Source organism: Ricinus communis, chromosome 3 (genome assembly GCF_019578655.1).
Source record: "Ricinus communis isolate WT05 ecotype wild-type chromosome 3, ASM1957865v1, whole genome shotgun sequence".
Lineage (NCBI taxonomy): Eukaryota > Viridiplantae > Streptophyta > Magnoliopsida > Malpighiales > Euphorbiaceae > Ricinus > Ricinus communis.
In genome coordinates, this window is record NC_063258.1 from 19,359,877 (window position 1) to 19,385,945 (window position 26,069).

At 37.1% G+C, this 26,069-nt stretch overlaps 1 protein-coding gene and 2 non-coding genes across 3 annotated transcripts; all 3 read left to right on the forward strand.

Annotated features, from left to right (window-relative positions):
- Positions 1-1,556: 1,556 nt before the first annotated feature.
- On the forward strand, positions 1,557-3,674 carry LOC125369567. The gene is made up of 5 exons (XM_048372345.1): positions 1,557-1,789; positions 1,940-2,267; positions 2,337-2,405; positions 2,561-2,747; positions 3,088-3,674. The coding sequence occupies exons 1-5, from the start codon at positions 1,557-1,559 to the stop codon at positions 3,672-3,674; spliced, it is 1,404 nt and encodes a 467-aa protein (XP_048228302.1).
- An 11,779-nt stretch (positions 3,675-15,453) lies between these two features.
- On the forward strand, positions 15,454-15,560 carry LOC112535194. The gene has a single exon (XR_003079371.1). It is a non-coding gene; the product is annotated as a small nucleolar RNA R71 (small nucleolar RNA).
- A 9,998-nt stretch (positions 15,561-25,558) lies between these two features.
- Positions 25,559-25,665, forward strand: LOC112535182. Its single transcript, XR_003079359.1, has one exon. It is a non-coding gene; the product is annotated as a small nucleolar RNA R71 (small nucleolar RNA).
- The last annotated feature ends 404 nt before the right edge of the window (positions 25,666-26,069 follow it).

Sequence of the window (26,069 nt, forward strand, 5' to 3'; positions counted from 1 at the left end):
AGTTTGAGCCTATCCACTTTCTTCATTTTTACTATTTTGCTTTATCATCACACTTTGTTAAGCCTTTCGTTTGTTGATCCCTACCCTATTTCTGGAATTTTTGCAATGTGTTCATTAAGTTGTTGGGTAAAATGCCAGTGTTTTTTGTACTTTGAATTCACTAAGTCCTTTAAAAATTTGGTTTAGATGCTCCCTTCAATCAAAAGTAATTTTGTTCTATTGTTTCATTCAAGTAAAAAGAAACAAACAAACACTTTTTTATTGAGTATTCATTCATATTTCAGTTTTTGATCATCTTGTTCTAGAGACGTGGGAACTATAGTGAATTTAATTATCTTTGTTTGGCATTTAATTTTCTTTGAGCTGAAATTATGGGTAAAGCTAGATGCAGCGGCAAGGGGAGCTATCAATAGCAAAACACCTGAGCAAGCCCAGGATTTGATAGAAGTGATGGCAAACTACACGGGCTAGAGGTCCAAAGCCCGTTGTATATCGGGCTGAGGCAGATCCTACAGCAGCCTTGGCGGCATAAGTAGAGCTACTTTCTAAAAAGATAGAACAACTTCAGATGCCGGTCCAAGCAGCTCAGCCCGGATGTGAATTTTGTGGTGGACCGAATTACAGCGCCAATTGTAATGCTGGAGGTATGTTTGCATCTTCTATGCCTACTAATGTTTCTAACGTTGAGCATGTTGATTATGTAGGTAGGCAGCAGAATGATCCCTACAGCAGTACATACAACCAAGGGTGGGGAATCATCCTAATTTTTTGGATGGAGAAATTCCAATAACCAAGGTCCACTAGTATATCAGAGTTTGCATCAATAGCAACCTATGCATTCTATTCCCCATTAACTAGGAGGTAGTCAAGAGAAAAAGTCTAGCTTGGAAGAGTTGAGAGGCAGCCGAGCATGCTTCTAAGTAACACAAAGTCTAATCCAAGGGAGCATGCCAAAGCAATTACTTTGAGATCAGGTAAGGAACTTCCTAGTCTATCTATGCCTTTTACTAATGATGATTTTGATGTGCAGGTGGATGAGTAAAAAAAGGAAGACAAGCCTAAGGAGAAAGGAAAGGAAGTAGTTAAAGAGAAGGAGGATTTGAAGAAGATCCCTTTGAGGCCATACCAACCTCCCATTCCATATTTTGCAAAACTCAAACAGGATAAAGTTGATCAGCAATTCGGTAAGTTTTTTGATCTTTTTAAACAATTGCGGATTAACTTGCCTTTTGTTGAAGCTATTTTGCAGATGCCAAAGTATGCTAAGTTTTTAAAGGAGATTCTAAGTAACAAGAGGAAGTTAGAGGATTTGGGATTGGTGACCTTGAATGCAGAATGCTCAGCAGTGTTTCAGAGCAACATTCTAGTCAAACGATGTGAGGGAGTTTTACTATACCTTGTTTGATTGGGGATAAATTGAAATTGCTAGCATTAGCTGATTTGGGAGCTAGCATCAATTTGATGCCTAGCTCATTGTTTGAGGGGTTAGGACTAAGCACTTCTAAGCTAACTCCTACTAGGATGTGCTGGTTAAAGTTGACAAATTTTTATGTCCTATGGATTTTATTGTCATGGACATGGATGGTGAGAGTGATGTTCCATTGATCCTAGGTAAACCATTTTTAGCTACATCTAGAGCTTTGATAGATGTTAGTAGCGGAAAGCTGGAACTTAGGGTAGATGATGAGAGCATTACATTTGATTTGACTAAATCCTTGAGACACCCATATGAGCACGATGGTACTGTGTGTTCGATTGATGTTATTGATGATATTGTGGAGTCTCAATTGTAGGAAATGTTGATTGATGATCCTTCGCAAGTGGCAATGCAAGAAAATGAGGATAATTTGTCCAATGAATAAGTGTTGGAGCAACTAGAGCACTTATTAGCTGCTGATTTTAATGATGAAAGGACTGATGGTTTTGTTGATTTTGACAGGTCAGGAGTAAAGAAGCCGAAGCCTTCTTTGGAGGAGCCGCCCATTCTTGAGTTGAAAGAGTTGCCAGCGCACTTAATGTATGCCTACTTAGATGAAGCAAAACGCTTACCGGTCATTATTTCCGCTCATCTCACACCTGAGAAGAGGGAGATGGTGCTGTGTATTTTGAAAAGGTATGCAAAGGCATTTGCATATAATACTGTTGAGATACTAAGGATAAACCCGAGTTACTGCCTTCATAAGATTTTAATGGAGGATGAGTTCAAACCGGTGGTGCAGCCACAAAGGTGGTTGAACCCTCATATGAAGGAGGTGGTTAAAAAGGAGGTAATTAAACTTCTTGATGCAGGTTTAATATATCCTATTTTTGACATTTCTTGGGTCAGTCCTGTGTAGGTGGTTCCTAAGAAAGGGGGCATGACTGTGGTGAAAAATGAAAAGGAGGATCTGATTGCTACACGAATGGTAACAGGCTTTCGAGTTTACATAGACTACCGACGCTTGAATGACGCAACCTGAAAGGACCACTTTCCCCTTCCTTTTATTGATCAAATGCTTGAGAGGCTTTCAGGCCATATGTATTATTGTTTTCTTGATGGTTTTTTTTTTGTTACTTTCAGATTCCCATAGCACTAGAAGACCAAGATAAGATGACATTCACTTGTCCTTATGGCACTTCTGCCTATAGGAGGATGTCGTTTGGCTTGTGTAATGCGCCTGCAACCTTTCAGCGGTGTATGATGGCCATTTTTCATGATATGATAGAGGAGTCGATGGAGGTCTTCATGGATGATTTCTCTGTATTCGGTAACTCTTTTTCCCTTTGTTTGCATAATTTGGAAAGGATGTTAGCTAGGTGTGTTGAAGCTAACCTTGTGTTGAATTGGGAAAATTTGTCATTTTATGGTCCAAGAGGGTATAGTGTTAGGACATAAAGTGTCACATGCAGGGATGGAAGTAGAGAGAACTAAAGTGGAAGTTATAAGTAAGCTACCTCCCCCTACTTCGGTTAGGGCTATTAGAAGTTTCTTAGGGCATGCAGGGTTTTATAGAAGGTTCATTAAGGACTTTCCTAAGATTGCTAGGCCTTTAACTCAATTGCTAGTAAAAGATGTGCCTTTTGTATTTAATGATGATTGTTTAGCAGCTTTTGAGTTATTAAAGGAAAAACTAACCATGGCTCCCATCATGGTTTCTCTTGATTGGGAGCTACCCTTTGAGCTTATGTGCGATGCTAGCGATTTTGTAGTTGGAGCTATTTTAGGCCAGCGCAGGGAGAAGAAGTTCCAACCTATTTACTACGCTAGCAAGACGCTTACGGATGCTCAAGAACACTATACCACCACAGAGAAGGATCTCCTAGCTGTCGTGTTCGCGTTTGATAAATTCTATTCTTACCTTATGCTGTCAAAGACAATCGTTTACATGGATAATTCTGCTTTAAGGTATTTATTTTCAAAGCATGATTCTAAGCCTAGATTGATTCGTTGGGTTCATGTATTGCAGGAATTTGACTTGGAAATTAAGGACAAACGAGGAGTTGAAAATCTTGCAGCAGACCATCTTTCTCGATTGGAGAACCCGCAGTTGGAGGAGCTTAATGAGCAAGCGATCGATGAATTCTTTTCGGATGAGCACTTATGCTTAATGCAGGTAACTAATGCTATTCCTTGGTTTTCTGATTATGCTAATTATTTGGCTGCAAGGGTACTCCCAAAGTGTATGACGAGCTAGCAAAAGAAGAAATTCTTTGCTGACTTGACGTACTACATTTGGGACAACCCCTTTTTCTTTAGGATTTGTGCAGATCAAATTATCAAGAGGTGTGTATATGGGGAGGAGGTCATTCAAATTCTCAAGCATTATCATGAGGGACCGGTTGGTGGACACCAAGCCGCAAACCATATGGCCAGGAAGGTTTCGGATGCTGGTTTTTATTGGGGAGGAGGTCATTCAAATTCTCTTATTCCAAATTTTGTATTTTTGGCCATGTACGAATTTTAGAGAAATGAAGAGGTAAAATTAGCTTGCTCATCGTTCCAATTTCCAAGATTCATCTCTAAATGCCACCACCTACTTAAACTAGTTTTATCATCCTAAATTAATTCCTACTAACCATATATAGGTACTAACTTTTAATTGTATCTTTTAAGTCCAATCTATTTACCCAACCTTCAACTATTGGTTCAATTAAGTCTTAAGGCTTAATACACATAACCCAAGTACTTAATCAACTTATCTAAATTAATAATCTAATATCATGCTTTTTATTCTCTACTTATAATTAATATATATCCGTTCTCATAAAATAAAAATATTATTGATATACCATCATATGCCCAATGATTAAATATAAATGCACATAACATGCATGATGAGAAAATGCAGGCGTTACAAGCAATGAGCTAAGTGTGGGGTGATTTGATATGTGTGGAATACACACATCTAAATGGGGTTTTTAAGGGTGATTTTATGTATATTTGGATGTGAATTGGTCCCAACACTCACCCTCTATGTCTGTTTGTGTGCATTAGGTCCAAGAGAAGTCAAAGAGTGATAAAGGGAAGAATTTGAGCAGAATTGGACGTCAAAGTTGATGAAACAAGTCAAGTTCGCGCATGTGGAAGCTGAACACAGTCGTGTTGGTTTCAACATTGGTCGTATTGCCAACACGTTCTGAAGAGCAAGTCGTGTTCCCAACACGGGCACCAAAACGGGCCGTGTTGGGTGCATTTGACAATAGGAAAAAGAAGCGTTAAGGAGCACGACCACAGAGATAAGAATTCCCAAGGGGTTATTCCTTAACTTGAATTAATCCTTCCCTAGTAGCCGTAGTTAGATAACAATTAAAGTAGCTATTAGTTAATTTAGGAATTATTCATCATTCATTTTAGGCTAATATAACAGAGAACAAAGGAGTAACTCTGGGCTTTTTCACTTAGGAATACGACCTTGATACTCGCCATTAGTGCTAGACTGTATCGATAGGTACACTGCCTTAGATTGTAGTTGCATATATAGCAACCATCATTTATTCTATTATTTAGGAAAATTTTACTTAGCATATCTTTTAGATAATTCCTAATTAGTTTATTTTCTTTATACTATTTAGGAATTAGATTTATTTCTTTCACTATATAAACTAAGTGTAACCACATTATTCAAGGTCATTGAATATTTTTGAGTTAAACATATTTGTGAGAATTATTCTTGCTTGGTTCTTTGTCAGAACTTATCAAGTACTTGTTCTTGTGGAGTTCAACATCGACTTATCACTCACCTTCTACCTTTCTTGAGTGTGGCGTCAACAATCTTTCTTATTCAAAGGTTTAAGATACATGTTATCTTTCGGTCAAGGTTATCCAAGTCTAGATTTAGCTTTCTTGGGAATATTATTCCAATTTCACGTGTTGGGTCTTGTCACAAGTTGCCAAGGTTCACATCAACTTGTGCCTAGAGGAACAAGGAATGATGAAGATCCTAATGGTGCACATCCTGAATCAAAATATTAAGGAGTGCCTCAATTCTCATAGTTCTCTCTTTCCTCCAAAATATTCATCAGCGATCATTCGGTGAATGATATCAATACTCGATCAACTAACTTTTCTTCTTTGTATTCGTCCAAGCATTGGATCGGTGCCTGTGATTGCAACTTCCACGCGCTTTGACTCAACATTCGTGTTTATACTCTCCAACTAAAACCAAACCATCATAATATATGAAGGGGCACAAAGAAATGAATAAAAAGATAATGTAGGTAGGATTTCATATCCGATAAAGATAGAAATCATAAGTTCTTTATTCCCTTCCAGAAGACTAAACGTAAGGGTCAAATAGAATTCTTATAAACACAAGGGTAGACAAAGAATGCAAAAGAAAGGAAGGACGTGATTCGCTAGTGCAAGCCTTGATAAGTCGGCAGAGTTCTTGAAAAGAATCCATAACTTGATTTCCCGTAAGGTAGACAACTAAAATAATATGCTCACTTGTCTCAAGTATTTGGTTGTTTGCAGTTTTTATAGTAACGAAGTCCTCATTCCATAAGAAGAAGAAATTAGAAGCTAATTGTGAATAAATAAATACAGAATGATGAATAAACTAAAGTCATATCAAGAACTAGATATGCATCCCAAACATCAAAATGCTAATATAAAAATTGCCAACAAAAATAAGGAAAAATTCACATGGGCCTATATAATAACACTCCGACCTAAATTACTTCACCATATGCATCCCAAACATCAAAATGCTCGTATTCTCGCTTTTATTATGCTTGGATTAATTGAAAACAACATGATTTCTCCCTTACGAGCATGAATTTACATCTCGTCCTACTTCAACATCAAGCTACGCCACCGGTCCAACTTGTTGATTGCATTCCTATGATTCCTTATTTCATCAGGAATCCTTGTGCCTAGAGGAAAAAGGAATGATGGAGATCCCAATGGAGCAAATCCTAAATCAGAATATTTAGGCATACCTCGATTCTCGTCATTCCCTTATTACTCCAAAAGATTAATTCAAAATCATATAGAGAATGACATCAATACTCAATCAACTAATATTCTTTCTTCGCGTTCATCCATGCATTAGATTGGTGCCTAAAATTGCCGCTTCCACGTGCTTTCACTCAACATTCATGTTTATGCTCCCCAAATAAAACTAAAGCATCATACTAGACAAAATGGAATAAAAGAAATGAATAAAATGAGAACATAGGTAGGATTTCAAATTCAATAAGGAAAGAAATCAAAAGTTCTTTGTTATCTTTCATACGACTAAGCATAAGAATCAAATACAACTATTATAAACACAAGGATAGACAAAGAACACAAAAGCAAGGAATTACGTGAGCGATGAGTCTATGTTCGCTAGCACGAGCATTGATAAGTCCATAAGGTTCTTCAAAGAGCCCATAACTTGATTCCCACAAGGTATAAAATTGAAATAATATGCTCACTAGCCTCAAGTATTCGGTTGCATGCAGTTTTTATAGTGCGAAAGCCCTCATTCCATAAGAAGAAGAAACTAGAACCTAAATGTGAGAAAATAAATAAATAAAGATGAATAAACTAAAGTCAAATCAAGAAATGGAAAGGAGTTGATTGGTCAATAACTCTCGTAGTCCCAAATTTTATGAGCCAACATAATGACGAAACAAGGAGAAATTCGCGTGCGCCTACTTAATAATAGTCCTACACAAAATACTTCATTATTTGCGTCCTAAACATGAAAATGCTTGCATTTTCGCTTGCATTATGCTTGGATTAATCGAAACAATATAATTTCTCCTTTATGCGCATGGATTTATGTCTCATCCTACTTGAACATCAAGCTAAGCCCCAATGCATCAGTCAAGCTTGTCAATTGTGTTTTCATGATTCCTTAAGCCAATCCTTGTGCCATCAATAGTACGTGTGCCTAGAGGAACAAGGAATGATGGAGATCCAAACGGTGCATATCCTAAATCAAAATATTTAGGAGTGCCTCGATTCTCGTAGTACCCTCTTTCCTTCAAACATGATTCTTCTGAAAGACTACCAACAGGAATGTATAGTTGATGATGCTAAGTTGCAGTTAGAGAAATCTTTGGTGGATTTTCCACAAGTCCCTTCGATGATGGAAGATGAGCACGAGTTATCCAATGAAGAAGTTTTAGAGGAGCTCGAGTTTTGTCTAGCAAGTGAACCAAGCCAAGGACTGGAGAAAACCATCGACATTCGTGAAGAAATTGCCCAACCGTCGATCCTTCTAGTTGGTGAAACTCCAGCTTTCAAATTGGAAGAACCCCTAGAGCATCATGACTACGTGCAAATATATGAGGAGCGAGTTTTGCTCATCATACTGGCAGCTTGCTTGACCATCGGGAAGAGGAATTTGACGATTAGTCCTCTAAGCATATACTTGAAGCCATTTGGTTGGAAGAAGGATGGTGGTCATCAATCCCCATCATTTGCTTTTCACCATGAGTCCAGCTAAGAAGACTTATCACATAAAAAAGAAGTGCTTTTGGGAGGCACCGCAAATTTTATTTTTCAATTTTAATATTTTACCCTTTCATTTTGAAACATTTTATTGGTTTTAAGTTTTCATATTTTATTTAATCATTATTGTCAGTTCGATTATTTCTTTATTTTATTGTTTTCAGATTCTACTGAGGGGGCACTGAGTTCTCACTGCATCAACCTCGATGGATGATCAGGGCAGTCCCCTAGATCTTTTTATTTTTCTGCAATTATTTACCTTATTTTTCATACATGTCATACGCTTGGATTGTATTGCCTTTGTTCCCTTAGTTGAGCATTCCATGCGGGGTATCCATAACATTTAAACTGAGGACAGTGTTTTCTTCAAGTGTGGGGTGGTTGTGGGTAAACCTTATAATCCCACTCTCTTATATGGTTTTTAGATATATTTGAAATTGCTATCGCTAGGTGTTGTGTAGTTTTAGGGGATGTTAGGACACTGTGTCTTTATCACTTGAGTATGCTATTTTTGAGCTAATTTATGACTTGATTTATAGAATTCTAGTTACTTTTCTTTATTGCTCATTGTTCTTGGAAAACAATTGATGGTGTTTTACACATCAGCCCTGCCGGGTTAAACCGGTGTTATTTAATTGTTTTTCTAATTTTTAAATTTTAATTTAGAACGTTGATAATGTCATATGCATGTGTTTCTTAAGTAATGATTCAATTAATGATGTTACAAACCAATTGCACCTAATACTACACCTCAAGGTGAGATTTTGAGCCTGTTGAGCATTCACTATACTTATGCTCTTTATATTTCTTGTTTAAGTGTGCATTATACTTGATTTTGCTTCTAGAACTTGCTTTGTAATGCTTGCTGAAGTTACATGAGTATTGTGAATACCATGAGATGATTTGGGCGATTTAGGATTTACCATTTAATTGCATAGAGATTTTCCCATGGAAATTGAATTCAATCAATCAATTCCATCTTTAGTTTCCATTCCCTAGAGATAAGAATTCCTAAGGGGTTATTCCTTAACTTGAATTAATGCACACTTAAACACCATTTTTCAGAAACAATATGCCCAAAAAATGCAATCTCTTATAGCCAGAACTCACATTTATTAAATTTTGCATAAAGCTGCTTTTCTCTCAAAATCTGCAACACTATTCTCAAATGTTCTTCATGCTGTTCTCGAGTTTTAGAATAATCAATATATCATCGATAAACACAATGATAAAACGATCTAGATACCTCTGGAATATTTTGTTCATTAAAGACATAAAAGCAGCAGGTGCATTTGTTAATCCAAATGGCATCACAATAAATTCATAATGCCCATATCGAGTTCTAAATGCAGTCTTTGGTATGTGTGCTTCTGCAATTCTCAATTGCCAATATCCAAACCTTAAATCAATCTTGGAGAATACAGTTGCTTCTTTTAATAAGTCATCAATCTGTGGCAAAGGATATTTGTTCTTTATGGTAAAACGATTTAACTGCCTGTAATCAATACACAATCTTAAATTGTGATCCTTTTTCTTTACAAATAATATTGGAGCTCCCTAGGGTGATGTACTCGGTCTAATGAACCTCTTTTCTAATAATTCTTCTAGTTGCTTCTTTAATTCTTTCATCTTCAAGGGTGCCATGCTATATGGTGCAATTGATATTGGTGCTTCTCTATGTATAGTTTCTATCTCAAAGTCTGTCTCTCGATGTGGAGGTAGACCCGGTAGTTCTTCTAGAAATACATCTACAAATTCCTTCACTACTGGAATATTCATTACTCCTAGACTAAATTTGGATACATTACCACATTAGCCAAATAAGCTTCACAACCCTTTCTGATTAAATGGAAAGCAGCAGTAGCCGAATAAACAAGTTGAAAAAATATTTCTTTCACCCACAAAAACTATTTTTCTATGTTCTGAGGTCTCAATAACCGCTTCTTTTGTGTGACAATCTACTATAGCGTGATTCTTAGATAGCCAATCCATTCCTAAAATAACATCAAATTCCTTAAGTTTTATAACTACTAGATCTGCATATAGTGTGTTCCCATTTATGATCACAGGACAAGTTTTGACAATCTTATCTACAATTACACCCCAGCAGGCATTGATACACAAATGTTATACCCCAATGTTTCTATATTGTTGTGGTTTTTCAATGCAAATTCATATGAAATGAATGAAGATGTTGATCCTTGATCAATTAACGTATAAGCATCAAACCCCTCTCCCATAATATCTACTCCCTTGAGACCTAGAACCTCTAAAAGAAATGTCTCTTCCTTTCCTTTCTGAACCACCATATTCATTTATCATCTTTCTTTTCTTAGCTGTCATTGCATCTTTCTCAATCAAACATTCTTCCACCCTCAATGCAGCCTCTAATAAAGTACTATAACTTGGTGGCTTCAAGGAAATCTTTTCCTAAATATCCATTCTCAATCCTTTTTTAAATCGTCTTTGTTTTGCATCCTCTGTAGCCACTTCTTCAAACGCATATTTTGATAATCGAGAGAATTGCATTTCATATTCTAATACTGTCATGTATCCCTGTTCCAAGCTCAAAAACTCCATTCTCTTTCGATCTCTATACATTGGTGGTGTGTATTTATTTGCAAATTCCCTAAGGAAGTCATCCCAAGTTAAGGTCATAGGTCTATTTTTACTTCCTGGAATCATATCCCACCAATCTAAAGCTGATCTTCTCAACAAAGATACAGCATATTTCAACTTTTGCTCTGGTGTGCAATCTAGCCTTTCCAGCACCCTGTCTGTCTCCCGTAACCATTCTTCTGCTATCTCAGGATCAGTGATCCCCTCAAATTCTATAGCTCCTTGTTTTCTCAGCCTATCGTAAGTTCTATCTTTAGCCTCTGTTTCTTTAACTTCTGCCACTAGTTGCATTATTAGTTGTTGGATTGGCTGAGTGGCTACCCGATTAACTATTTGCTGCAAAGAATCAAGAAATTACTGCATTACTAGTGGCAATTCCTGAGCTGGTTGTGGTGATGCATTTATATGCTCAACTCCATGCGCAGACTCAGACTCACATAGGTCAGTAAGATTCTCGGTCGGCCCCTCTCTACTCATCCTATTAGAAATACAAACACTTATTTTTAATTCTTACATTCATATGCATCCCTAACATGTATATGCATTCATGCTTTTAAATGCTTTTACAATTCTATCCCAATGAATTTTAAGCCGTGCTCTGATACCACTAAATGTGACACCTGTAAAGGATGTCACGCATACATTGTATGCAAAAGACTAATACATAACATGTTCTTTAACTACTAACTTTTAACTCACAAATTAATATGTATAACAAAACTATTTATATGAGTCATACATATCACACGCCAAAAAGCATACAACATCAAATAGTATACATTGTTTTTTTTTTTATATACACATAAAATGCTCCAGTTTTGTACATGATAATAAAATCCACTAGACATATCACGTCCAAGAAAAACTAAGGGCGACCTCCTGCTGACCTACCTGACACAATGCTAGTGCGACATATGCAAAATGTTTCATCAAAACTAATTATAATTCTTCTAATCCTAAAGAAGAAATAATGCAGAGGAGTGAGCTTGCAACACCGCCAAAGAATAACATAATTTCCTATGAAAATTAATACAATAAAATATGTAGTATTATCAAGCATCAAATCATTCGATATTTAATTATGACTTTATAGTGTAAATATATAAACATTGTCATAGTATTTTCTTTAGGACAAAATGAACTTTTTCATGGATCCCCATACGCACATAGCCAGCCATAATCTTATGCGGAATTCCATATCGCACACAGCCTTGCCTCATTCACAAGTAGCATTGCGTCCTTACGATCATCCAACCATAATTCTTATATTTATATATATCATATACCATTCCATTTAAATAACTAACATCTCCATTATATATAAGAATCCATAATATACCTATGATATACCTAAAACATAGTATATTTCAACATGGCAAATTTAATAGTGTGCATTCAAAAATACACCAAGCATCCCACATTAGGAATTCTAAAACTATATTCTCCATATCAATAATGTTATAAGTCTAGATTGATTTGAAACTGATTTTACATCAATTGGATGTGTATAGAAAGAGAAACATAAAAAATAATCCACCATGGTCAAACTGTCAATAAAATTAAGCAACAAAAAGTATGATCCAGAATGACCATCAAAACCGCAAAATCAAGCTTCCTATATTTCAATAATATTTGTAAATTACCTCTCAAATTTTCTATAGCAATAAGTAGCACTTCATTTGGAGTTATAAAACTCCAGATATGGCTAAATCAAATATACTGTTCACATTATAACAAGACACCTTAATTCACCAATCAACATTCATATATACAATCTCATTTCGAAAACAATCACCCATCAATACTATAATTAAAAATCACCATAAGCAAAAATTAACATCTATTTATATATTATATACATTTCCCTTAATCAATCAATTAAACAAATAAATTATAATTATTTATTTTGTGTTATATTCACATAGAACATTAAGTTATTCACTTAACTTTGTTGCTCCCTTCCTTTTGCTTGAACATTAAGTTATATATTATATACATTTCCCTCATTCCAAATTTGTTTAGCTGAAATAGATCATAATTCACTTATTTTTTTAAACACCCAAAGTTAATAGAATTTCATCTAGCATGATAATATAACTAAACTATCTACATATGTATGGCTGCCAACTATGATAGAATTAATAGGGTGAATTTAAAAATCCACCAAAACTTGTATACAATAAATTTCATGATGAAACTTTCCAGATCACTAAACTTATGTGTCTAATATAATTTAGGGCTAATTTTGTTTTAATTGGAGGTGTATAGAGAAATATCCCTACAAAAGAATCCACCTTACTGAAACCAAAGATAGAAACTGAACAATAAAATGTATTCTATTATTATACTAACACAGAGACTGATTCAGATCGAGCTAAACAAATAAAAGTTTTAGATAACTCTTCATAGTTTCTATATCATCAAAGAACACTCGATTTAAAGCTTCCTAGCTCAAGATATGATCAAAAAAATAATACTGAAAAACTAGGTCTTTAGAACTCGAATTCTATGTCTTCTAAACCCTAACTCAATTCAACAAAATATTAAAATTACTTACCAAATAAACCTCTAAAGCCTTTGTAGATGAAGATTAAGATCTAAAATGGATTCTAAACCTCTAAATTCCACTTGGAAATTCAATTTTCTTTTTTTTTTTTAAGAACAAGAAGAAGAAAGAAAGGAGAAGAAGGAAGAAGAACTACCACCTTTTCTTTCTTCTTCCTCTTTTCTATCATATTAATTTTCTTTTTAGGTTTAATTAGCCCCTTTATTTTTGCCATTAATCAATTCAATCCCTTAACTTTCTAATTGTTATTATGGACTTAATTGTAACATTTATAATCTTCTTCTATTTAACATTAGCATTAATACCTTACATATCTCATGCATTTCTCATATCTATATGATATGCATGTTATAAAAATAAATGCAAATGCATTAGGTGGGCATTACATCTTGTAACTACCCTGACATCATCAATGGCAAAAGCTTGTGCTTCGGCCCACTTAGAAAAGTATTCAACGGCAACCAAGATGTATTTATTACCATAAGAGGAAGGGAAAGGTCCCATGAATTCGATGCCGCAAACATCAAAAATCTCAACAGCTTGAATGCTTGTTTGGGGCATCTCATCACGAGCAGAGATGTTACCTAATCTTTGGCATGCATCACAAACCTGAACAAATGCTCTAGCATCCCTAAAGATTTATGGCAATGCCTCAAAATCTGAAGGATTTCCTCCCTATGTACACATCGCCGAATAACCTAATATGCACAAACTCTGAACAAGAAAGGGTCCTCCCAAATGTAGTATCTCAATTCAGAAAAGAATTTCTTCTTTTGCTGAAATGTCATACCCTTTGGAAGGGCTTTAGTAACTGGATAGTTTGCAAAATCAGAAAACTAAAGGATATCAGAATTAATCTGAACTGAGCATAAGAACTCAATCGAAAAATTGTCATCAATTGCACTTTCACCAAGCGCCTCCAAAGCCGGGTTTTCAGCCTAGAAAGTTGGTCCGCCACTAAGTTCTCAGCACCTTTCTTATCCCTAATCTTAATGTCGAACTGCTGCAATAATAGAATCCAATGAATAAGTCTAGGCTTTCCATCATTCTTGCAAAATAAGTACCTGAGTGCTGAATGGTCCATGTAGACTGTAGTCTTAGATAACACTAAATAAGATATGAACTTGTCAAATGCAAAAATAATAGCTAGAAGCTCCTTTTTAGTGGTGGTATAGTGCTCTTGGTTCATGAGTCAATATTTGCTAGCATAGTAAATTGGTTGGAACTTCTTGTCTCTTCTCTGTCTTAAAACAACTCCAACTGCAAAATCACTATCATCACACATAAGCTCAAATAACAGCTCATAATTATGTGAAACTATAATCAAGGTTGTGGTTAGCTTCTCTTTAAGCAAGTCAAAAGCCTGCAAACAATCATCAAATTTCATAAGGTACATCCTTTACAAGCAATTGAGTTAAAGGTCTAGCAATCTTAGAGAAGTCCTTAATGAACCTCCTATAGAATCTTGCATGACCTAAGAAGCTTCTAACAACCTTAATTGAACTAGTGGGGGGTAATTTAGCTATAGTATCCACCTTGGCCTTATCGACCTCCATCCCCTTGTGCGAAATTTTGTGTCCTAGCACTATACCTTCTCTAACCATAAAATGACATTTTTCCTTATTAAGAATTAGGTTGGCATCTCCACAACTCTCAAGCATGCGTTCTAAATTGTGTAAATAGTGAGTACAGGAGTTACCAAATATAGAAAAATCATCCATAGAAACCTCCATGGATTCCTCAATCATATCATGGAAGATTGCCATCATACACCTTTGAAAAGTTGCAGGTGCATTGCACAACCCGAATAGATTGTTGCTACTATTGATGTAGTCGTTGAAACCCTAGTGGCCCATAGTTGTTGTTGTTCCTTCATTCGAAGTTTGGATGATTTCTCCATCCCGGACTATAGGTATTGTTGTACGAATTGTTCTACTGCTTAGGCTGACTTCCCATATAGTCCATCTATTCATGGTTAGATGAAGAAGAGCAAGCAAACGTACCTCCCCATATACAATTACTACTATAATATGGGCCACCACAAAACTCACAGCTTATTTGAGCTGCTTGGACAAGCATCTGGAGTTGATCAATTTTCTTGGATAATAACTCCACTTGAGCTGCCAAGGCTGCAGTAGCATCCAAATGGTGTAGACTCCCTTAACGTCCCATCCTGCTCCTAGTAGTGTGCCACTCGTAATTGTTTGTGGCTATCTCCTCAATCAAGCTTTGGGCTTGCTCTGTTGTCTTGCTACTTAAAGAACCACTTGCAACTGCATCTACCATATGTTTAGTAGCTAAATTCAAACCATTGTAAAAAGCTTGTACCTATAACTAGATTAGTAGTCCATGGTGTGGGCAGTATCTCAATAGGTCCTTGTACCTCTCCCAAGTGTCATACATCGACTCATCGTCAAACTGCACAAAAGAAGATATATCATTTCTAAGTTTAGCAGTTTTAGAGGGAGGAAAGTACTTCAACATGAGTTTCTCTACCAAAGAATCCTAGGTATTTATAGTGTTGGGAGGTAGTGACTGTAGCCACCATTGTGTTTTATCCTTCAAAGAAAATGGGAACAAATGGAGACGAATTGCATCGTATGCTGTCCCATTAATCTTGAAGGTATCATAAATCTCTAAGAAACTTGCTATATGTGCATTAGGATGCCCCTCCGGTAAGCCTCCGAACTAAACTGTTTGCTGCACCATTTAAATCACATTAGGCTTTATTTCAAAATTGTTGGCAGCAACAGCTGGTCTCGTAATGCATGTTCGTGTCCCCTCCATCGATAGTTTCACAAAATCATACATCATTTAGTTATTATTATTTTTGTCGTTGATGTCTACCGCTTCTATTGTAATGTTTCCTGATTCACTCTCATATACAACAACCCGAATCTCTTCCTCCTTTACATTCAATTGCTTCCTCAATTGCCTGAGGGATTGCTTTGGTTTTCGTAGAGGGTCTACTGGATCAGGATTGGATCTTCTGGCCATACACTACCTGAAATAACAAATAACCAACAACACAAATGAATAAAAGAATAAAATTTAACAAAAACAAATAAAGAATAAATGGCTGAATTAACAAGAACACACAGTTCACAATATTTTTCAAAATAAAGAATCCCCCGCAACGGCGCTAAAAACTTGATGTGTGCTAAAAACAACTAGCAATCTATAGGCAAGTGCACCTATCGAATGTAATCTAGCTATGGCAAGTATCAATATTGTCTCCCATAGGAATTGAGAAAATACTGGTACTATGCTATTCCTATTATCTAACTGATCAAAAGGTAGTGAAACTTATTAACTGAAGATAATCGAGAATGCAATTGAAAGCTAAATTTTAACAAAGAAAATAAGAGTTGAAGAAAGATAATAAGATGAGTTAACCCAATTGGGGATCATTTAAGCTAGATGGCTTAGAAAAAATAAATTATGAATTGATTAATTAAGAATTGTGATTTGTGGATAATTTCTTGAATGAATTGGCCTCTCTCGAGAGTTAACCAATCCTAATCCTAAAGATCTAAAGCTGGCATCTCTTCCTAACAATTAATTTTAGAATAACATTAATCTCTAAATTACCACTACTAAGGGTGTTTAATTCTTACTTTAGTAAGCTATTACACCTATCTCTATGATGCAAATCACCTAATCACACAAGCAGTTGTACATACTCAATTGAATTTCTCAATTACAAGGGAGTTCTCAAATTCATTCAACATTAAAGATGAAACAATAAATTTATTATACTTGAATGAAAACTACAATCTTAAATCAATAATCCAATCATTTAAGCACAAAGCAAGCCTAACATGTCTAAAGATTGCCCCTAAATGGGTTTGCTAGAGTTAGTTACACATGTTCATGATTAAACGAAAATAGGAATTGAATACAAAGTAGACAAGAATTGAAAAGAACATGAACACCCTTTTCTGAAATGGTGAGATGCTATCCTCTTTTGAGTAACTCTATATCAACACTCTATAGCTCAGATCTCTTTCTTATTTCCCTTGAGTCTTCCACCCGATCCTCAATGAGCAGCTATCTTTATGATGTTGAAGTGGAATTTGTCTCTATTTTCCTCTTCTTGATCGTCTGGAAGTTAGCTCTGAGGGTCTGTCTTGGATACTTTGAAGTTCTACTCTTTTTCTCTTTGTGTGGCTCTTTTTCTTCTTTCTTTCTTTTTCTTTTCTTTTAATCTAGGTTTCGGGATTCAACACGGGCTGGATTTGGCCCATTCTGGTCAGCACGGCCTGGATCCATGCCGTGTTGATCTAAAAGTGTACTTTTAGCCTTCTTTAACACTGCTAGGATTCGGGCCATGCTCTTATTCCGTACCACTCTCGAAAAATGTGTTGCAAATCGCTTTTTTTCACCCTAGGTAAGACATTTCAGCATGCCTTCTGACCCTGACTGTGCTCCTCATCACAGGCGTGTGGCCAGGGCGTGTTAAACAGTCTAACGCGCCCGATTTGTCCGTTTCTTCCCGATTCTAATCCGATTTCTCTCTAACTTAGATGATGTGCGTAGAGAAACACATGTGACATAAAGGAAACTAAAACAGGGTGATTCTAATAAAAAAACACATAAATTGCTCTAAAACTAACTCAAGATCAAGCATGCCAACATGTGTAAAATCAAAGATATCAGGTAACCTTGTGGTTTCATCCCAGGTTACTAATGAGTGTAGAGGTGTCTTTTTACTTCTCGACATGACTTTCCTTAGGAGGCATTGCAATTGAACCTTTGGCTACCTGCCTAGTACCATTGCCTACCTTCCAACTCTAATGTTTGATGTGCGAACATTCCATGCTCAGTATGCCGAGTCCAATGTCCAACCGATTCCTAGTTCGCATTCTCTAGAGAAATGATCCCCTTCAGTAAGTAGGCCGCAAGCAACGCCTTCTTTCATCGATGTACAAGGTATAGCACAAGCGCTTCACACATTACCTCCAAGGGCTGGACTCTAATCTTTGCCGGTCTCCAAACGGGATATGCTCAACCCGTAGTCTCGGGGCAAGCTGCCCCTCTTGCAAATCAACCAAGTTTCACCTTCCAACCCACATCGGGTTATGCTTCTCAACCCATGTCGGGTTATGTTCCTTAACCCCAACTAGGGTATTATCAGCCGCCCATTTCATCGAGTTACCCAGCTCAATCCATGACGAGCCATCTTCACCAATGTAGCTACAACCTCCCTATGCCAAGTCAACCAGATCCTACCCTATATCATACCCATTTAGGATCTCTTAGAATTGCCAATTCCCACTCCCAAGCTAGACCAATTCAAGAAACTGCATTCATGCCCACCTTTAGGTCTAAAGAAGAGTTTCATCGCTACATTAGGGACCTAGTTCAAGGCGCCGCATCTCAACCCTTCTCAATAGAATCCATGTTCCATTGCCTGAATGTCAATCTTCCCCAATGGTATAAGATCCCCAAATTGCAAAAGTTTAATAGGAAGGGAGACCCTCAGCATCACTTGAGGCTCTTGGTCAGTGATACTCTCCTGGTTCGAGATAATAAGGATAACAAAATCTTTATATTCAAGAAGAGTCTAGAAGGAGATGCCGCAATGTGGTTTGGGAGCCTACCCATTGGAAGTTCTTGAGCCAATACTCCTACCTTACCAGCAAAAAAGCTACCTTATCGGACCTCCAAGACACCACTCAAGGTCCTAATGAATATATGTCCATTTATAGGCCGGTTTAAAGAACTCCTAGTGAAAATTGAGGTTGTGATACCTGAATCCCAAGCTATTCAGATGATCATCCAAAACCTCAGAGACCCTCTTGGTGCCGTTATGCTGCTAGGACCTGTCCGCACCTATGTCGAGCTCTATCAAAGAGCATCCCAACTTGAGAGGAGCTTTTAAATGGGAATGCTTGGTTCCATGTTTTCGACCAATTCCTCCTCTATCTAGAAGCAGTTACAAGAAGAAGAATGGTAAATCCTGGGTCTAACCAAATCAACACTATTTCCCAGTAAGGCTAAGGTAACGGTCAGAGGGGCAAAAATAAGTAGGGCTAAAATAGAGATCAAGCGCGCCTTTCAATTTCAAGCCCTTTAAAACCTGTAAAGTCCATCTTCACCTAATATAACTACTATCCCTCCTTAAATTCCTCGAGTGCCCTTGCCCCCACCTGTCCCAAATCAAGAACCCGAATCTGGGGCAAGGACAAGGGAGGAATAAAAATGCCCAAGTTCCCTACAACTATAACTAAGGAGAAAAAAGTATTCCCAGTAGCATGCGACATTATCACGGAAAAATTGCTAGCTGCAAGGAAACTTACCTTACCTGCGCCTAAACCTCAAGGCTTGACCAAAGTAAATATGTCAAAGTTTTATGCATTCCATCCAAATATGAGAACGAAACTAACTCATGTTGGTCGCTCCAGGACATCATTGAAACAAAGATTGATAGGATTTTTGTGTAGCTTAAATCTAAGGCAGTGAACCTATCGATGCAAACTAGCACAAATGGTGAGTATCAAGGTTGTATTCTTGGGAAAGGGTGATCCTAGACTTACTGTATCGTCTTATGTTATCTAACCTAAGCAAATCAATGAAGTGTTATGCTATGATCAAATATGAACAAACAATGAATTAAATGTCAAATAATCTAAAAGGATTTAGGAAAACTCTTGAAGGAAAAAGCAAACCCTAGGGGACCTAAGTTAATTAGATTTTAGTGAAGATAGAGATTAAATTGATTATCAATTGCAATTACTCGTGGATGAAGTCTTAACTGAATTCGGTCTCCCTCTCGAGATCACTAGATTCCTAAACCTAATAACCTAAAGTTGGAATCTCTTCCTAACGATCGATTATTCGATTAGCATTAAGGTTTAACCCGCCTCTATTAAGCTTTGTTAATTCTTAATCCGACTAGTCAATTACCCTTATCTCAAAGTGATTATTAACCCATTCTTGCTATTCAAATTTCCAATTATTAAATGAATTTCTTAATTACATAAAGCAATTTAAATACTACAATTCACAATATCTCATGATTAAAGTGAATTCTCATTAATAATGAAAGCAAGAAGAAACAAACATTGATAATCAAAATCTCATAAACATTGAAATTAATCCAACAACATAGAAACCCCAAATGGGTTTGACAATTTAGCTACTCATACTAATAAGCAACACAAAATAAAGAATAGATTCAGAAAACTAAATTAAAGGCATGTACACCCTTCTTCTTCAAGTTGGATGAGAAACCCTAAATTCCTAATTTAGTCTGAAATAAGGTGTGAGAAATTTAAATTGATTAACTAATGCTTATGAATGCAAATAAAGGAACAATAGCAACTGAAAATCGAAAGACAACCGTAACAAAGAAGCAAACCCAAAGTGGACCTAAGTGATGGAATTCTAAGGTTGATTTTATAAACTGCCAATCTTGCTACCCGTGCAAAAATCCTAAATCGAACTCGGCTCCTCTCTCGAGCTCACTAAGTTCCTAAATCTGCACTAACCTAATGGAATCTCTTCCTATCAGATTATTACAGATTAGCATTAAGCGTGATTTAAAACTATTAAGAGTTGTTAATTCTTAATCCGGCGAGTGAATTAACCTTATCTCTAAGTGTCAACTACCAGTTCTTACTATTTAATTTCCAATTGTAAAAAGCATTTCTCAATGTCAAGAAACAACCCAAAAGACAATTAATTTAACGTCTCAAATTAATTGAATCAAATTTTATTACTAAACAGTAAGAAGATTACAAAAATGGCAGATAAAAATCAAAGAATTAAATGCAATCCATCAACAAACGCAATCCATCAATCAAAGAATCAAAGAATTAAAAATCAATTATTATTATTATTATTATTTGTATTATTTTTTTTCTTTTTTTTTTTGCACTAGTTCTGCAATAACAGATAATGCAGGATGAAGTAATACAATACTCAATCAAAAGTGGTAAAACAATAATGTACCATTTGGATTAAAGGGAGCAGCTATGAAAAAAAGTTCTAGCAACTTAGTGAATATATGCAAATTGATCCAAAATGAAACGCAGCATAAACTTATATAATACCCAGCAATAATGATAGAAAGAATGGTGAAATGAATAGAAGTGATAAAATGAGTGTCAAAGGTGAATTACAATGAAAGAAAAGGCTAAGGCTCAAAATTGGTTTACTAATGGAGATACAGGGTTAAGCTTTTGGCCAAATTGTGTAAATCCTAAGTGCCCATATCATCTCATGACTATTAAAAATTCATGTAATCTCAAAAGGAATCACAGAGCAAGTTCTATAAACGAAGATTCTGTGTAATGCTTACTTAACAACAAGAGAAGGAGTATAAAAAAAGAATGATGCCCAATTTGGCTCAAAACCTCACCATTTAAGTGGGTAAAAATTGTATGTGCTCTCAAACCAAAGTTTAAACAATCAATCATAATAAAAAGCATCAATATTAACAATGTTCTATATCTAAAGATAAAGTGAAATGAAAAAATTAGGGAAAAACACCAGTTTTACCTGGCTTGATTGAAACTAAGAGATTCGTTCATTGCCTTCTTCCCAACAAGATTCGATAAAAGCTATAAGGGTCCATTCAAAAAAAAAATCATCAACTACTTGATTAAAAAATACTCAAGATAAAAATAGTAAGAATGAATGGACTCGATCAGTTAAAAAAAAACAAAATGAAAATAAAATTAAAACAGCAGAATACCATCCTTCCAGAGGTTCGAGATAACAAAATAAGTACCTGGACAAAACTAAAATACCTACCCCACACTTGAGAAAAACACTATCCTCAGTGTAAAATAGGTATAATATCCCACATGATCCAAAATAACGTTCAATAATTACAATTAAAACAGGATTAATAGCATCCATAAATAAAAAGAATAAATAAATAAATAAAAAGAAATTAAACTGTCTAAAAAAAACTAGAATCCTTAATCCTCAACATGATCAGCTCAACCACCTTGGTCCTGCTAGGTGAAATCCAGAGTGAACAAAGGATCATCCAGCTGAGGAGACATTGGGGCATCAGCGCTGGTAGAAATACTCGGAACTGGGGCTAGAGCAGGCGGCAGTGGAGGAGAAGAAACGGACAAGTGGGTATCACCAAAACTGTCAAAGAAACACTCAAGGACAAAGGGTGATACCGACAGAAACGGTGGTCGAGGAGTAGGTGCATGTGTTGGCACTTGAGAACTAGATACTTGCATCTGAGCCAACTGCTGAGAGATATCCTGTAAAAAAAAAACAAAAACTGTTATGGTCTTCTCTCATCTCGGTGCGCAAGGCCACAAGGTCATCCCGAAGAACTTGGGTGGCATGTGACTGTGTCTGAAGCATCTCGCGCAAGACTCTCACTGAATCTCTAGCCTCAGTGCGGAAAGTCTGTGTAAGATCCCACTGCTGTGTCATCCGGGCCTCCATCCTATCCAATCTAGATGCTACTGATGTGCCTGTTGATTGATTAAAGAACATAGATGGTTCAGGAACATCGGTGGGCCTAGATGAGGGACGTGGTGGGGGTACAAAATGCTCCTCGGTGATGTCAGCATCATCATCATCACCCTCATCAACACCATCGCCACCCGTTTGGCTAGCTGAAATGGAACCTACCAAGTGGTATTCGAAACCGCCTGAGGTAGACTCAGTCCGAGTAACCATCCGTATGTTGTACATTTGTTGTGTCCCAACAACCAGCATAGAACCTAGTTCTATCGTACTCTGAACAGCAGCTGGAGTCAACACCCCCATATTCCTAGCTAGCCTAGTCACATATGGTCCAAAGCTAATAACTGCCTTCCTAGCCGATCTCTGAATCCCATCCATCTATGCCGCCATCAGAAACCCTAAATCCAAATAGATCCTTTGCCGAATATGCTAGAGTAAAGCAACATCAAGCTTATTGAGAGCTCCCCAACTCTCACCCTTACTAGCCAATGTGTGAGCTAAAATATTGTGGAGGTATCTCAAACTATCTGAAATACATGAAGCATTGGTCCGGCTCGAAGAGAAAGAGCCTCGAACCACCCTAATATCCTCCCAATACGAATCTATATCTGTCCCTAAATGTCTAATTGCTTGATCAAATAAATCGGAATCCACCTCCGCTCTAGTCCATATCCCTAAAGCTATTCCAAACTCAGCTAAGGACATCCTGTAGGTTCTGCTAGTTACCCTGAAAGAAACTGTGTTTCGTGAAGCAAAGTCCATAACAGCTGGTTGAAGCCAAAAGGTGTTGAAGAATTCCAAAGTTAGCTCTTTGTAAGTTGGCTCTCTAATGTCAAAAAACCTATTCCATGGTACTGTCTCCAACAAACTAGAAATTTCCTTAAAAAGCCTGACATCTCTCAGGGCCTGCCAATCGATGCACCTCCCAGTCAGAAGTGTCTTGGTCCTTACCACTCAAAATCGATCAATATGCGCCTGGTTGGTGAAGATCAAGTAAGGATGCCTGCTAGCTACAGGAGTAGGGATAGGTCGAGCTCGGGTTCTCGGGTGATCGGTTGCCCGAGGTTGTCATCCAGGAAGTAGTGTAGCAGTTGTCTGGCCTGAGGTCTGGTGACTAAAAGAACCATCCTCAACTCTAGCTCGCTTCCTAGCGGCTCTTTGCTGATCGTCGGCCATACTTTCTTGATAAAATGCAATGTTAGATAGCAACATAAGTAGCAAAACACTGTAATAGATTGACCATGTTCAATTTACACAAAATTTAATAGAAATTCGGCAGTATATCAAATTGGTTGTTAACCCAGGAAGCTAGGGGTAAGGTACCCTAACCGCCGAAATCCTGCAAGACTGAAAATATAGGGTGCAAAGGGAGAACAAAAAAAATAGATAATTACAGATATAATGCCCAATGGCATTTCAGTGCATAACATCACAACGTACCCAATGGTAGCACGTCCAAAACAGAATGAGGACAAAATAAATAAAAATAAATATGAAAAAATGAAAAATAAGGGCAAGAAGAACAAAATTAAAATAACACAAATGAACACAAATGAACAATGGAATATGCATTAAAGTCAAAAATGACGTACCTGAGGTGAAAAGAAAAAAATGTAATTCGCGGGAAATGAAACTAGAACAAGAAAGCAATGATAAGGAAATCAACAAAAGTATAAGAAAGACTAAATGATAATCATATATGAACGAAAAAATAAAACAAGCAAGATTAAGCGTAAAATACAGATTGATTACTGCGATTGTCTCTGACGAAGTAGAATAGTAGAGAAAGAGTAAGGAAGGAGAGAAAAATCGGCCAAACCAGTCAAATGATGAAAAAATTCATTTTAAATAGGGTTCATGCACCGTACGATGTGCTTGTCTGTGGCAGTGCAGTAACCGGCCGTCGTACATGCACAGGCATTGCATGATCCCGAATGCGCATATGGGCCCAAAATTGCCCGGAATGCTGGTCCAAATCACCTTTTACACATAAAAAAATATATTTTTCCTACACTAAATATACTCAAAAACTTCGAAACAGAGGAATAAAAAGAAATTATGAACATACTCAATCAAGTAAATCAAAATAAATAAAGTCCAAAAACGTAAAAGCATCGCCAAAATCCTATGTTCAAAAATGCTTATTTTTGTTGAGTCCTAAGCTTGACTCATACGGATCAGCCATCCTGTGCATACAAAACTAGGTCAACTCGTTGCTCACCATCCAACGAGTTACCATGGTAAAGTTTTAATCGATGCCCATTCACTTTGAAATCTCCCTTCTCAGGATGATGCAACTCCACCACTCCAAATGAGAAGACACCGAAATGGTCCGGACCACCGAGGCTTTGCGACTTTCGGAAGCGAAGGCAAGAGTTGTACAGCAACACTCGATCCCTGACTTGAAACTCCTTATGCCCACGAATCCTTTGATCATGCCATTTCTTCGTCCTTGCTTTGTAAGTTAACGATTTTTCGTATGCCTGCTGGCTGACCCTGGGCATTATTGTTCCTCCAACTAATGTTGGGATGATTGCGCCATCCAGGGTTGTATGTATTGCTGTAAGGGTTATTCTGCTACCTTGGGGCATTCCGCATATAATCAACCTGCTCAACATCAGAAGACACAGCAGAATTAGATGGAAAAATAGTAGAGGATGAAGCAAACATACCTCCCACAGTACAGTTCGTACTGTAATGCGGGCCACAACAAAACTCACAGCCAACGTTCGCTGCATGAACCGGCATTTGGAGTTGGTCCATCTTCTTGGCTAGAAGCTCCACCTGAGCTGCCAAGGCTGTTGTAGAGTCCACTTGGTGGACCACTCCCTATCTTTCTGGTCGGCTCCTAGAGGATTGCCACTGAAAGTTGTTCATTACCATTTCCTCTATCAAGTTCGAGCACCGCCGGGCGTCTTCTTGTTAGCGCCCACTGCTGCATCCACCATCCGCCTTGTTGCAAGGTTCAACCATTGTAGAAGGTCCGAATGTGCATCCACACTGGCAATCCGTGATGTGGGCAGCATCTCAAAAGATCTTTAAACCTCTCCCATGCATCGTACATGCTTTCATCATCAAACTGCATAAATGAAGATATGTCATTTCTAAGTTTAGTAGTTATAGCGAGAGGAAAATACTTGTATAAAACATTTTCGGCCAACGCCTTCCAAGTAGTAATCGTTTGCTGTGGAAGGGATTGCAACCATCTCTTAGCTCTGTCCCTCATGGAAAATGGAAACAATCTCAGCCAAATGGCATCTTCGGTTGTTCCATTTATCTTGAATGTGTCACAAATCTCCAAAAAATTAGAGATATGTGCATTGGGATCCTTGCTGGGCAATCCTCCAAACTGCACGCTCTACTGGATCATCTGGATAACATTGGCTTTTATTTCAAAATTGTTGGCCGCTACAGCAGGTCTAACTATTCTAATTTTTGTCCCATCCAAAGACGGTCGAGCAAACTCGTACATCGTCCTCTGATCGTCATCGGCCTGGGGGTTGAGGTTCTCCATCG